Source organism: Caloenas nicobarica, chromosome 1, assembly GCF_036013445.1.
Source record: "Caloenas nicobarica isolate bCalNic1 chromosome 1, bCalNic1.hap1, whole genome shotgun sequence".
Classification (NCBI taxonomy): domain Eukaryota; kingdom Metazoa; phylum Chordata; class Aves; order Columbiformes; family Columbidae; genus Caloenas; species Caloenas nicobarica.
This window is the reverse complement of record NC_088245.1, coordinates 204,036,173-204,051,433: the sequence shown is the minus strand read 5'-3', so window position 1 is coordinate 204,051,433 and position 15,261 is coordinate 204,036,173. Positions and strand designations below refer to the sequence as shown.

The following is a 15,261-nucleotide window of genomic DNA, read 5'->3' as shown; positions in this document are numbered from 1 at the left end:
CCTTACGGCCATTGCCAGGTTAACTTAGGTATTCTAGTTAATTCACTAACACGCATTGGCACAAGTCTAGGCTTTTGTGGGTTAACCTAAGCTAATTATTTGCAGTCATTCCTGATGTACTTAAAAAGAAAGCTCCATTGGTGATGTTTCAGGGCTCATTCACAAACTGGTACTCAAGATGTTTGCCCTTCAGACTTATGCTCCTCATTAGAAAACTTTGAAACCCAGCTGTGCACTAATTTTAGCCTTCAGAGGGACAGAATATCTCAAAGGAACCACTATCCAGCATTTGCTGAAAGGATCTTGAACAAAAGGACAAACGTAATCCCATTACCTCACTGCCGGAGGGGAGCTTCCCAGAAATTTTCCTGATGCAAGGGCATCTTTCATCTTTTTCTGACTCATGCCCACAGTACCTCTCTGGAACGTAAATGTGCCTGGCTTTAATGATGCGACAAGGTAATTAAACATTAATGGGTGGATGCACAGGGTATAGAAGCTGCCAGATCTAGTAAATGCTGAAGCGAAGCTGAGGCGTTTACTACACTTACAACACATTGCTGATATAGGGTGCTTATACCCACATGTTATTCCTGTTACACAAATAATTTTTATGGTAACAGCAAAGAAATTGACTTTGTATCTGAATTTCGAATAGTTATGCCAGCAAGGAAGCAAACAGGACCCAATCCTGGGCACATGAGAAGCAACAGAAAAACTAGGACATAGCACTATTATTATTTAAATGACTACAGTGCAGTCAGATGCCAGCTCAGAACTGGACACTCCTCCTTCCTATTCCCCATTAGCTCAATGTGCTTGAGTTGTATGAGTCCACATATATATAGATTTATACGAAACTTATAACAGCCTTCCTTAGTTACAAAAAAACAGACAGAAGGTCATAGCAAAACTATCTGGATGAAATTGTCCCTGTACCTGGTCTTCAGATATCTCTAATGTCACACAAATGAGTGATTTAAGTAATTGAGCTCTACACAATCTCATTCAAAGTGCATGCTATGCTTTAAATAAACATATTTCCTATTCAAATGCAAATGTTCATGTTATAACAATGAAGACTTGCATAATAGGCATCCAGTTCTGTAAACTCAGTTGCTTGATGACAGGAGATGAAGCTCGTAGTTTGCCTTGGCTCAGGACAGCTGCTCTGGGCAAGGGAACTATTGACCACAGGAGGCTGCAGGGTCCCAGGCCCTGTGCAAACATCACAGTGGGCATCTGCTAACCTGTTAAAAGGCCACCTTGGCCTTTTACCAGGTTCATATCCCATGAGCTGACCCATCAGTCCCACCACTGTTGTGTGCCTGATAGCTGTGCCACCAGCTGACAAAGCCTCTGCCTCTCCTGCAGTCATTTTCTTTTGCTTTCTAATTATGCCTTTTAGAATCATAGTACTACTAGTTGGCATTGTTTGAGTAACTCAGTGACACAACAAAGAAGTGGAAAAGGAAAATGATTTTTAACTATTGGTATTTTAGAAGAGAGGACATAGATTGACGTGAGATGCCAAGACGCTGGGTAGCATGGGGTTTGCAGCAGATGAATGAAGAGATGAGCAAAGTCTTCAAGGTTACCAGGAAGTCTGGGGGTGCTGCTTGTGGGGATCAGGATCTCTGTTTCTACAATGTCTGTATTGTCTTGTGACTTCTCCTACTTCTTATTGTTCATCAGTTAACTGATTTGAGATAACAAACATCAGGATGTATCAGAGAGCAGCTTACATCTGAGGGACTCTGGCTTTTACAGCTGTGCTATGCTGAGCATTTACAATTGTCTGACTGTATCCTTACCCACATACACTGGGCTTTCTGTCATTGCAGCTACAGAGATGCAATGAGTAGCCTAGAGAAACCAAAGCTTCTTTAGTAAGATACTCCATGTGTCCCTGTGCCTTGTGTCTGAATTTAGACGAGGCTCACCATGGTCCAGGTGGCTGAAGGCTGGGATGCTATGAACCTCACTTGCTTTTTGAACCCTGTGTGTGACTTCAAAGCCACCTGCACACCAGTGATGGCGAGAGGTGTTCAGCGCAGCTGACTCCAATGTGTAGCTGTCACATACCAGAGGGTGAACCTCATGCGACTGCCACATAAACCCGTTCACATCACTGAGCTAGGTTTTGACTGATGAAGTTAAACCTGTGGCTACCAAATTCATTTGAGAAGCCTCTTATATCCCTCGCCACGAGTAACTATTATCTTCAATGGGAAGAGGTCAGATGGTTCTGGAGCTGAAAGGGGAATTTTGCAACTGTTAAACCTGGCAATGAGTCTCAAGTGTATTCCAGAACTGCAACTTTTAAATGTCTTTAGTCAGTTAAAAAAGAGCAAGGAAGCAGCATGAAGTTGCAAAGTGTCTTGCCACCCAGGGTATGTTACTGAAATGGTTTAGAATATCCTATAAATTCATACTCTCATAGGTTTACACTTTGCTTTGCCAAGATGGTAATCGAGATGTCTTCTTAGAGGATGTTAAGCTATAAAGGGAGGGACTGATTTTCTAGAGAGCTACATGGACATGTTAATTACCAACGTTAATAAAAGGGTGATCTTTGTGTGCCTCAATTCTTAGGTGTCTAAATGGAAAGACTTTACAAGAAGTCTAACTTCCAGAAATGTTTGTAAAAAGAGGCCTCACCTTGGGCACTCTAAAACTGAATATATTCAGATCACTTGCAATCTTAATAAATGGGTCAAAAAAATCTAGAAACTGGAGAGGTAGTGGCAAATTCTCTCTCTCTGATAATGCTGTATTATAAACTAGAGTCATGTCATTGAAAAAACCCAATGAAGGTAGCAAGATGCTAGCTTTAGAAATTTCAGACATGATAAAGGAGCTTTTTTTCTTTTTTTAGAAAGAGTTTCGACAGGGATGGCAAAAAGACCGCAATACGCTACCCTAATATGCCATCCGCCTAGTCTGGAAAATAGACTACAAAAAAAATCATCCAAAGACCAACAAGTGACTCTAGCCTGGATAGGTAAGTGAGCAATTTATGCATTCACCAAAGAATTGGCAAAAGTCCTGCCATGGCAGCAACCTCCTCCCTAGCCCTGCTCTTCATAGCTGGGCTCTCTGCCTATCCCAGTCCAACCTACTGAAAAGGAGGAGCTTTGCTCTGTCCATTCCTTATTTATAACTTGTCGAGAGCTGGGAGGGAGGGGTGAGCTCTCTGGTGCATCCTGCTGCCTCCTGCCCGCTGCCAGCCTCGCAATTACAACCACAAATGCCTCCCGCGCAGTGTGGTGGCTGCCTTCACGCTCTTGGGTTCCTCTGGCTGTTTGCAGTGGCAGAAGCAAAGACCAGAACCTATTACCTTGGGATTGTGGAAGAGAACTGGGACTATGCGCCATCTGGGAAAAATCTGATCACAGGACAAAACCTCTTGGAGGACAAGTAAGTCATTGGGGTCTCTGTTAAGTTGGACATGTATTGACAACTCCAAAGAAAATTGACTAAAGTGTTTAATATTGCTGTAAATATCTTAAGATGGCCTTTTCCTTGTTTTTCTTCCAATGATGTTGTCATAGACAGAATTTCAGCTTGAAGGCAAGAGTAGGCTTTGGTTGACTTCTCTTCCATTGCGGTTGATTAAGCAAGGTGATAGTGTGTATTTGAGTGTGAGGTTAAGGAACAGATATATCGCAAAAAAGTATCAGGTAGTGGTTTCAAAATCCCCTGTGTGTTTTTCACGGATATGCAGGTATTTTTGGGACTTGTTGTCCAAAGGCAAATTGCAACTTTGTCATCATCAAGCAGCACTCTTTGCAATAAGACATAGAAGTCAGCTCAACTGGCAAAAGGTTCTGAGTTTTCTCCCTGTGAGATTTATAAAAGTTTGTGGGCTTGGTATGACATTGTAAAATTCAGATGTGTATAGCAGTAGAGACACAAGTAGATGGTCTATATATCCCTGCAATATGTGCAGCTGTGGAGATGTCCATTTAGGAAATCTATTTAGATACGTGCTTAAGCACATGACAGTGAATGATCACACTGGAGGTTACCTGTGCTGAAACTGGAGTGTGTTGGTAAGCACTGTGATGAGCCGTGTCCTGGCCAGAGGGAAATGGGCATCTGTTCTTGTGCTGGTGCTGCTAGACATCAGATGGGGATGGCGAAGACCCTTGGTGCCTCCCTTCAGTGTGGGCTTCAAACCTGTGTGGGAAAAATTTTAAGATTTTGTTGATACCTTTGACACTCTAGAGATAGTTTGAGGATTCTTCCTCTGAGTCTAGGCTTGGGGTGGGACTCGTGAATGAGTGAGGAGGTCCCAGTGACCATACCAGGTCTAGAGGCACACTGGAAGCTCGATGTTGTGTCCCAGGAGTTAGAAATGGAAAAGTCCTTTCAGACTTTTCAGGAAGTCACAAGCAATTCCAGACTTTTCTGTAGTGGCTGGTAATTTTGAAATCACTCTCAGCTGGATTTCGTAAATTAAAATATTTAGCCACAAGGAGGAGGCAAGAAAGAGTTTTATTTTTCAACACAAAGTTAGGCTTATGCTGTTAACAAATGGATACAGCATCCAAGTCAGTAGGTGTTACATTTATAGGTAGATTTCAGGGTAATTGTTTGTTCCCAGACCGTTAAAACAGGCTTTGCTGGAAGGGTTGTTCTTCAGTTGTGTTAAACACTTGAATTTCCAACTTTCCTATTGTTTTTAGCAGGGGATAGCTTGCTCCACTCCCTAACCTGGAAGACCTCTCACAAAAAATAATTAATCTTTAAGTGAAGGGCAGCTACCTGTAAATCCACCCTGATACCACAGAGAGATTTGGAATCTGCACTTTGAAGCCTGTCTGCACTTTGTGTTCCCTGAACATCAAGTGGCACATTTACTTCAAAGTCTGTGACATTAATGTGATGCTTTTTACATGGCACGGCAGGGAGGGATGATAGCTCATGTCTTCAGTCATCACTGTAATGCAATAATTACAGAATTTTAATTCCAAAGGCTTTACCCACAGATGATTTTAAGGTAGACTATACATTCAAAGCTGGGGAACTGTTTGTGATGAACTCCCTATGTGCAGAATAATAAAGTGATTCTTATAAATAGTTTACTCCATTTCCAAACTGTAATGAGTTGAACCAAAATAAAGTGCTATATTCTGGAATAATAGCGTGTCTGTATAAGCATGTGGACTAAATAGGGAAGCAGTAATAGCTATTTTGACTATTTGGCTCTTTAGAATAACCTCTAATGTAAATTTAAAGCAGTATACTAATAGGTTACTTTTCAGCTGATTAATTGGTTCCTATGGATATTATCAAAAGCATTGTTCCATAAAGTGGAAGGGACAGGGGCACATTTTGAGCCATCCGTGCTCTGCAGGCAGGAACACTTGGGCTCACTGAGCCTGGCACTTTTCACCGTGTGATGCATCCTCACAGCAGCGATCTGATGGGGCGCTATCCCAGTTTTATTGATAGGGAAGTGAAGATAAAGAGGTTGCAGACCAGCTCATTATCTTTAAAAGAGTTGGTGCAGTTGATTCCAGGTAGGCCAGCTAGCCCACAGAGATGTAATCAAAACCCACTTATTCTTCACTAAATAAAAATGCTGAATTAGCTAGTGCGTAATGGAAAGCATTACGTTACCTGGATAAGATAGTGAGATTTAAGAGGTGATTTTCAATGTTGCTGTGCCAAAGTCAATGATATCTTCCTCAGCTTTTAGTTTTTAGCAGTAATGAGGAGAAAGGAGACTTTGGTAGCTGAGGCATGGGGCTGGCAGTCAAGTGAGCTGGTTCTGGCACCAGGCACACTGTGTTGCTCAGCTCCCACTGTGCTGATGCTGAGTGGGCTGCTCCTGAGCCAGGAGCTGTAGAGCTGCATCAGCATCTCCCTGGGTGTGAGCTGAAAAGGCTGCCTCTCGTCAGAGCTGATTAACCCAAACGCAGACCTCTGTTAACGTAGCTGTTCTGCTTTGAATGTATAGTATACCTTGTATAGTCTACCTTAAAATCTGATGCACAGCAAGATACAGCAAGGTGCACTCAAGGGCCAGTCCACTGCTTGCACAGAGCAAGTATCTTGCTGTGTATTGGTGCTTCTTATGTAAAGAGAGTAATGAAGCTGTTTGCCTCTGCCATTTGTCTTGTCTACTTGAAACCTCAAGCTGTTCCACTAATTCTCGTAATTTGGAATGTTGCAAATGAAACCAAGGCATTTCACTCTCAGTTCTCCCTTGGAAAATTAAGCTGACATTTTCTAAAGCACACAGAACTTTGGAAATCACAGACAGGTCCAAATGATGGCCACTGAGTATAAGTGAGCTGGGAAGGTGTTCAGCATTCCCTCCCACCTGATATAACTGATGAAAGAGTTGACATCATTAAACCACAGTGGACTGAACACACAGGGTGCAAGATGCTGCTGTAGAAAATAAGGAAGGTTTCACCACCAACGTATTTTAGGGAACAAGCCCATAAAGACAATTCTGGATGTACTGCAGATCCTGGTGAGATTTTGTGGGTTAGGGTGTGAATATTGCTGCACTAGAAGGGTGAGCTCAGATCTGCTCACTTTAATGGCCACACAGGCAACAGCCTTTCAAAAGAAAAATACACCCAGGTGTTGTGGCTTGACATACATCAGTCTTGCCCTCCCTGTTGCAGCTCAGCCCTCAGGATCAGAGTTTGGTTGATAATCCCTTCAAATTAATTTGGTACTAGTTTATATGATGGACACTTAAATCTTGTTCTGCTGGTGGTAGGTGTTATTAAGCTTTGCCTGATGTAACAGCCCATCCCTTCTCTTTAGGCTACAAATCCTACATTTATCTGGGCCAAGTCTTGCATCCACCAACACTAACGGGTGTCTTTTATTACCACAGCATCAAACACGGTTTGTGCAATTTGCCTATGAGGAGATCCCACCCAGATAAATGACAGCGAGGCTGTCGTCACAGATGCTAAACTAATGGCTGAGTCATCAGGTGGCCAAACGACCCAATTGCGTCAGCGAAGATGATCATTGTGGGAAGGGTCAACATCAAAAGAGCATTTGAGGTGAAATCCTGGCCCTAACAAAGCCTGAGAGGAGTTTTGTTGCTGACTTCAGTGGAAGCAAAAGTTTATCCTAGGAGGGAAACCATTATAGCCACACTTCAGAGCTTCGTCTACGAACTGTATGGGTTTGACTGAACTCTTCAGTTGCCTGCGTGGGTCAGAAAAGGCCTAAAACATCCTTTAAGGACATTGTGTTTCTCTCTTTTGTAGACACAGAGCTCATCTTGTTGTTCAGTGCTATGTGGTCAGGGTACCATCTACAAATGAGAGTTGGCACCAGTTGTCCCCATCTGCTGGCCATCCCTTTAGCACAGACATTGCACTGGCAATGTGCAGGGGTCATGTTTTGGTAGGGGGTTACCCTCAGCAGGTTATGTGACCCAGAGACACCCTGGAGCCATGAGCAATGTCTGGCTTACTTCAGCCATGGCGAAAATGAGGTACTTGAGGGAAAAAAATGTTATAAACCTAGGCAGAGAATATGCAAAGAGGGTAGGAAATAAGGAAGGTTTCACTACCAACATATTTCAAGGAATAAGCCCATAAAGACAGCTGTTAAAATGGTTATCAGTCTAAAATCTATGGGATTTTAGTGGAACTATAGTAAGAAAAGAAAGCTTGCATTTACTTACGGTTGCAAACAGCAATGTGCAGTGGTTATTTGGCTTGTTAACTGCAGGAGAAAATTTGGGACTTCACGTCTGGTAGTTATTCAGAGTGCTGATTTTACAGCGGTGATTACAGTGGCAAACAAACTCTTTTTGGAATTGTATGAGTGAGGGATTCGGCTCTAGTCTACTCAGGGGCTCTTTGGTCATGCACAACATGTAGTTCTCTTTCCATTTCTTACTGTACACTTTAACACAGTACTCATGTCAGCATCTCTTGAAAAACTTAACAGAGGTTAGGTTGCTGTTGCTCTGTTTCTTATGATAAGAGGTAGCTTAAATACAGTAAAAAATCTTTCCTGTGTGATGAAAGGAATAGGTGTAGAAATTACACAACTCATGGTGCTACCCTAACTCATGGTTCTACTCTCAGATGGCAGATTATCTGCATGTCTAGTCTTGATTTGAAGTAGAATCTACGTGACACTTGTTTTACTCTTTCTGTCATTTGGAAGAGTTGCAGGAGGATGGATTACTGTAATTATGTTAATACTAATCTTATGGAGTTAGAGTTCATTCCCTGTTAATAATTCCCTGTCTCATTTATATGCATTGCCAACTTTTCTTGGAGTTTAAAAACTGCTGGGAATGGTCAACGGGCAGAAAGAATAAAGGAAGAATTTGCATGATTGTCCCAATCTGAACAAGAATGCTACGCCTTGATTCACAAGCCTGCTTACCTCTATATGTAACCTCAAGACTAGCCTGGCTGGAGGAGACAAAGGAGGGAATTTACGAAGCTTGCATAGATGCAGCTCCAGGGGATGGAGGGTTGCCCTTTCATAGAAGAAGTGGGACTGGCTGGTCATCGTTACTTTCTGCACATGAAGTTCAGGCTGACAGCTGAGTTGGAGGGTGATAGTCAAGATTTAGAAGAGAAGCTCTTTCATCTGCACAAGACCAGAGTAATGGATGAGGTTCAGGTGATGAAATCATAAAACCACCAGGAGGATAAAGTGGTTTGAAGCGAGCAGGGGAGCATGAAGAAGAAGGGACAAGGTTTGGCTTCTTGTGACAGGACAGGAATGAGAGATAGGAGACATTTTTGCAGGGAGTGCCCAGTAGAATAGGCACATTGTGACCACTGGAAGAGAGAGGCAAAGGTAGATTCAGATAACTGAATGTGTTTAATCACGATATCATTTGGAGAAGTCATTGCTGCAATAACATATTGGAAAGTCACTGAGTGGGAACAAAAAAAATAGGAGATGCTGTTGAAGGGAATGTTTAACTCAGTGACTGAAAATGTGAAGTGTTTCCTGAGGAAGCAGATGCCATCAAAAGAAGACAGGGAATGGTGTTTGAGAACTGTTGTCAAAGAGAGGAGATGAAAGTTCAGCAGGACACTATCCTGAAGCCATGAAAATCTCTGAGGGACTCTTGAGGTGGGTGGTAAGGAACTACACGGTGGGACATGCGCTGATTCTAGTGGCACTAGCAACAGAGACTTCATGGAACACTGAGAGGAAGCTCCCACTGAAACAAAGAAGACAAACAGCTGCTTGAAGGAGGGGATTGTCCCACTCTGCTCTGCACTGGTGCGGCCTCACCTGGAGCGCTGTGTGCAGTTCTGGGCACCACAGGATAAAAAAGATATTAAGCTACTGGAGAGTGTCCAGAAGAGGGCTATGAAGTTGGTGAAGGGTTTGGAGGGGGAGCCGTATGAGGAGCGGCTGAAGTCACTGGGTTTGTTCAGCCTGGAGGAGACTGAGGGGAGAGAGACCTCATGGCGGCTGCAGCTTCCTCACCAGGGGAGGAGGAGGGGCAGGGCTGAGCTCTTCTCTGGTGACCAGTGACAGAACCCGAGGGAATGGCAGGAAGATGTGCCAGGGGAGGTTTAGGTTGGACATGAGAAAAAGGTTCTTCCCCCAGAGGGTGCTGGACACTGGAACAGGCTCCCCAGGGAGGTGTCCCGGCCCCAACCTGACAGTGTTCAAGAAGAGACTGGACAACGGCCTCAGACACACGGTGTGACCTGTGGGGTTGTCCTGTGCAGGGACAGGAGTTGGACTCGATGATCCTTGTGGGTCCCTTCCAACTCAGGGCATTCTAAGATTCTATGAAATCTTTGTGTCCCACTGATGGAGCAGCAGGGGCCGTGGCACTGAGCCTGTGCCAGCTCCCTCCAACACATCAACTGACTGCACTGTGGCACTGGGTAGAGGTACCAGCCCCACAGTTTGGCCAGATGATCCTAGAATCTGGGAGTGAAGAGGAGAAGTCACATCCACGCATCCTTTCTATGAATTTCCTATTGTTGATACCGTTAGCTTCAGTGTGGGTAGTCTTTCTGCAAAGGACTTCAAGCACTGCGCAGCACAGCAACACTTCTAAAGTGGCAGAGAGCTACTAGCTTCTTGTAAAGCTGAGGTGGGCACCCAAAAGTCCTCCTGGATGAAATGGGGCAGCCTGGCCTCCTAGAGTGGGACTCACAACAACCAGTGTGAACTGTTCTCAGGTACTGAGGGCAACCAAAAGGTTGTGCTGAAAATACACGTCTCTGTATAAGTAGAAGAACTGGGCTCTACTCCTCCCAGACAGAAGGAAAAGTGAGGCTGAAGTGTCTGCATTTTGAGAAACTCTCAAACATCAGGGCATTTTGGGTAGGAAACTCTTCTGCCCTTTGGAGAGTGTGGATCTAGAAGGAAAGGAAGCTGAGAAACAGTCTGAGTCTAACACAATAGCCAGACCATCAGCAGCATGTAGGATTTGTCTCCCAGAGTTGATCAGTTGTTTTCTTTTGGACAATGATTAAACAAAACCAATAAATAACCAGGGTCAAGAGGCCAGGTTGCTCCTTTCATGCTCCCTTTCTGTCTCCGTGACTCTTGCATTGCTTGATGCCTTTCATAGAAGAGCATCACCTACATTGTGATGGGCTGCAGCTGATACCCATTGCACTGACGGTGTGGGCTCTGCAGTTCTGAATGGGTGGAGGATTTGCGTGGGCCACCTTTCAGAAAGCTGGCACTAAAAGACTTCTTTTCCTGACTCCTAGATAGCTTTAAGTAGGAGACAGACACAGATCTAGCCAACAAGAACTAAGGAAGTCTTGGGTGTCTAAACCTACAGAGTTTTTTTCAGTGTGATTTCTTTAACCTCAGTACTTAACTGGATTTTTGGGATCCCTGATTTATACATTATGCATGATTTATACATTTAAAGGAGTTATGCTTGTGTCAAGCATTTGATAAAGCCCGATCAAGAAATGCATTTTTCTAGGGTACAGTTCTTCTGCCAGAGAGATAATGTATCCCAGGGGTGTGAAGTTATGGGAGAGTGCGATGTCCAGCCAGAAAGCCAAGGGCATAAGGGCACTGTCATCACAGGTAAAGCACAATACCAGTGCAGCAGCTCATTTAAAATATTTGGTGACTGATGAAAATGGAAAAAAATCTGCTGAAAAATACCTCATGGAAATGAGTACTTTCTGAAAAAAGGTCAATTTTGTTTTTTTCTAGAGAAAATTTCTTATAAACCATTTTAAAAATCAATTTATAATTAGAATCAGGACATAGTCACATTAATACATTGCCATAAGGTAAGGCAGCATGTGCATTTACACTGCGCTACTACTGACGCGACCTACTACTCTGTGGTAAAGGCTCTTGTATAATAGCAGCTCTTTCCCCCAGGGAGTGGAAGGTATCTTCTCGCTGTGCATGGTGTGACTTGCCAGGTCTTGCTGTGCATACAGGCAGTTACCACAGACCTGCTAATTTGCTGAAAATCCAGACTTCTTGGCAACTAGTTCCTTAACCACACTTTTGGGCTATATTTATCTTACATAGGTTATTCCGTGAAGAAGCAGACTGAGAAGCTTCTGTCCCTTCACCTCCATCCTAGACAACTACTTCTGCCACAGCAGTATCATCACCAGCATTTTCATTTGTGCCAAAACAGCTCTTGGCTTGTTATAAAGCACATTATTATAAATGAAAAAGTGTTATTTTTGGAGGCTTTTTTATTTGGAACATTTCAGGGGTCTGGTTTAGACAGTGACAGTGGAGGTGTAATGACCACAGATGGAGGATGTTGTGAGTTACAGTGTCAAGCAGAGGCTTAAAAAGGAGGAGCAGTGGATCTTGTGAAGAAGTTACAGCAAATCATACCTTTCAACTCATGTGACATCCAACACTTATGTAGCTGGCACTGCACAAAAAGTGCAGGTTCAAGCAGGTGAACTGGCCAGTCACAAAATCTTGCTATGAGTATGAAATTGCTATATTTCTGCCAGTGATACTTCAGAAAAACTTAACTCAGCTTTTTAATGAGTTTGTTAGGAAGCATGAAAGTTCAAAGAATCTTCAGAGAATGCAAAAACTCATGGAGCAGTCAACTCGAGTGAAATTTGTCATACAGTCTGCTGCTGGCTGTGTAGCAAATGGGTTCATTTCTACCCTTTTTGTGGCGGGTATTTAGGGATGAAGAATGTGTATCATGCTTGTCAGCTGTAACCTGGAGAGAAGTAAAAAAAGATCTTTTATCATAACAGATGGGATGAATATGGATTGCCAGTATGATGTTATAGTTAAAAAGGCAAAACTAATTCCTAGTTGTGCAAAATATTGACTGTGAGCACCTCTGTCTTTAGTTGGAATATTACTTGCCTATTGTGTGAAGTTCTTGTGTTCAGACTTCAAAAGAGATAGAGAAATATTGGAAGGTTTTCAGAAAAGGGCTTCGGGAAAGATTTGTTGCATAAAGAATGTCAGTGTACTTGGTTTGTCCAAAATAAGGGTAGGAGACAAGTTAGTCAATTAATTAAAACTTATGCAAGTGCCTGCATAGAAAAGAAGTTCTTGATGGTATGTGGTTTCTTTGATCTGAGAGAGGACTTGATGGGAACCAGTGGTTGACGTAAGGAGCTAGATGACGTTAGACTACAAACACAATTCTAGATTGAAATGAGCAGGTATTTAATAGCTATAATATGTCAACCACTGACCATATGGTGGGTTCTCCACCACTTGAAGTTGCTATAAACATATACTCTGGAATGTAGAAACTACACGTCATGCAAAAAACATTCCATGCTACTCTTCTGGGGTGTCAAACTAGTTGATTAGAATCACTCTTATTGGCTTTTGAAAAAAGTTACTTTAGTTTTCCTTCTGAACAGTCATTCTTTCAGATGTGAAGTTTCAAACCTTCAAAAGAGGGAGAAGCTGCTAAAACTGTACAGAAAGGCCTGAGTGGCTGGTCCTCAAGTGAAGACTTGCAGTAACCATGCTAAAGACCAGACCTGCAGCAAGTAGGGTGACTGTTACTGTATGGAAAGGGGCTCAGACTCTACTTGCACTGGTTTACTCCTTAGCTTTTATTCCACCAGCCTTATATTATATTGTGATGTGTCCCCGGGAACTATTTATCTGTAGTGCAAACAACAGTTATCTGATCAACTCTTAAAGGAGTTATTTTGCCTCTAAATAATTTTCCCTTCCCAACGCTAGGTTTGCAAGTGTGTATGCAACAAGAGGAGCCAACCGGATAGGACGTGTGTACAAAAAGGCTATTTTTAGGCAATTCACAGATGACACGTACTCCCAGGAGATCCCTAAACCAGCCTGGCTGGGCTTCCTTGGGCCAGTCCTCAAAGCAGAACAAGAAGATGTCTTTATCATCCATTTAAAAAACTTTGCTTCCCGCCCATACTCTGTGCATCCACACGGGGTCTTCTATGACAAGGACTCTGAAGGTAAAAACTGGTTTACCCTCTTTTATCTTTTCCCCCGGAGTAGCTAATATGATGTCTAAAAGTTTGTCCAAGTATTTATTGTTCTGGCCGTTGACATCAGAGGACTTTAGATCACCCTCTCATAAACTCATCAGTAATTGAAGCTGATGACTAAAACCAGGAACAGCCTCATCTCCCAAAACTTTTGCCACAAACCTTCAATGCTTGGAACAAACCCAGTGCTGAAACAGGTTGGGTAGGTCTTTTTTCCTTAATTATTTTCCTGAATTATAAGTCACTGAAGCATCTTCCCTCCTTCCTTCTATTATACTTCTTGCCTGTTTGAATGGATGGATTTCTTGTAAGTAAATGTTTTCCTCTCTTTAGGGCTGTAACAGAAATTATTTTATTTTCAGAAACTGAAACCTATGCATGTGTATTTTGGTTAGAGGACTGTATGGATTTGCCTATATTCATTACTCTCATCAGTTTTCTGTTAGAAGATGCACAATGTTAGCTGACAAAATGTGTAGATGAGTGATGAGAATAAAGAGCTGCAGAAAAATTAGAGCCTATTAATGCATTTTTAAAGTCTTGTCTACTGGTAAACGATGGATTTTAACTGTCAATATTTTTGATGGTTTTATCAGAACTTCTGAAATTTTTCACAATTTCTCAGCTATTCCGTGTTTTGAGTGCTGTTATTATTTTATAAATCTGTGATAAATAGAAGAAATTACACATTTATTTAAGAAAAACAGTTAAGGGGAGGGCTAAAGCTTCCTTTTTCCTTTTAATGTATTAGGAGCACTTTACCCTGATGGAACTGGCGGTAAAAGCAAAGAGGACGACTTTGTTGTTCCTGGTGGAAATTACACGTACACATGGCCAGTAAGGAAAGATTATTCCCCAACTTTGGCAGACTCAAACTGCTTGACTTGGATTTACCATTCTCACATTGACACACCAAGAGATATTGCATCTGGTTTAATTGGGCCACTGCTGGTTTGTAAAAAAGGTACTGAGCTAGAAACACTGATAAAGCAAGACCCTCTGCCAAGCTTGGCATCTTAACAGTCATTTTTGCTTACAGGTATAAACATGATGGTCTAGAGTCTATCCCTACATAGCCCATAAAAAGGGGCAAGGAATAGCTGGGCCATTCCAGGAGCATCCCAGGGTAGGTATTGTAGCTCTGGGACAACCATTCCCTTCCTGCTCCCCTTTGGCTTCATGAGAGATCTGTCTCGGCTGGTGGAGGGACCGCAGCAAGCCCTGTGGCCAGCTGGTCATGGCTGAGACTGAAAATAAATGTTCCCAAACTGGGATCATTTTAGGACAAGCAAAGACTCATTGCCCAGTAAAGGAAAATAGGGCTGGGCAGGTGACTTTGACGTTGGAATTTACATATTTGAAACCCCAATGTTCTTCATCATTTTTCCCCGTATGGATTGTACACTTACTTTTGCTCACAAGTTGTGTATCACAACCATATGGGGATGTGTGCTGAACAGCTGAAGTGACAGCCTGTCCCATGCTAATTTTCTGCTGGAGCTGTGAGGGACCAGGTGCCAGCCTTCCCCCTTCTATCAGCTGAGCCATTGCCTCCTCTCCCCCTGGGCACGTGTAACTGTTACCTCTTCCCAGTACTTCCCACAGTACAAAATCAGCCCTGATTTTATATACAGAACGTATAAGGAACGTATAAATGGAGCAGGTTTTATATATGAAGAAAATAATTCAGTGTGGAAAGTATAGACCTGGTCTCCAGCTTAACTCACACAATTAAAATGTCTCAGACCTTTATTCTCCCTGAGAGCCCTTGAAATCTGCAGAACTGCCCAAACATGTGAAACTGAGCTGATAACTGTGCGAT

At 42.8% G+C, this 15,261-nt stretch overlaps 1 protein-coding gene across 1 annotated transcript in view; it reads left to right on the top strand.

The window, feature by feature from the left end:
* The first annotated feature begins 3,250 nt into the window (after positions 1-3,250).
* Positions 3,251-15,261, top strand: part of HEPHL1 (hephaestin like 1) — a 33,551-nt gene continuing 21,540 nt past the window's right edge. The window contains exons 1-3 of the mRNA XM_065640739.1: positions 3,251-3,420; positions 13,162-13,406; positions 14,191-14,403. Coding sequence (XP_065496811.1) covers positions 3,251-3,420; positions 13,162-13,406; positions 14,191-14,403 — 628 coding nt within the window. The remainder of the gene's footprint in view (positions 3,421-13,161; positions 13,407-14,190; positions 14,404-15,261) is intronic.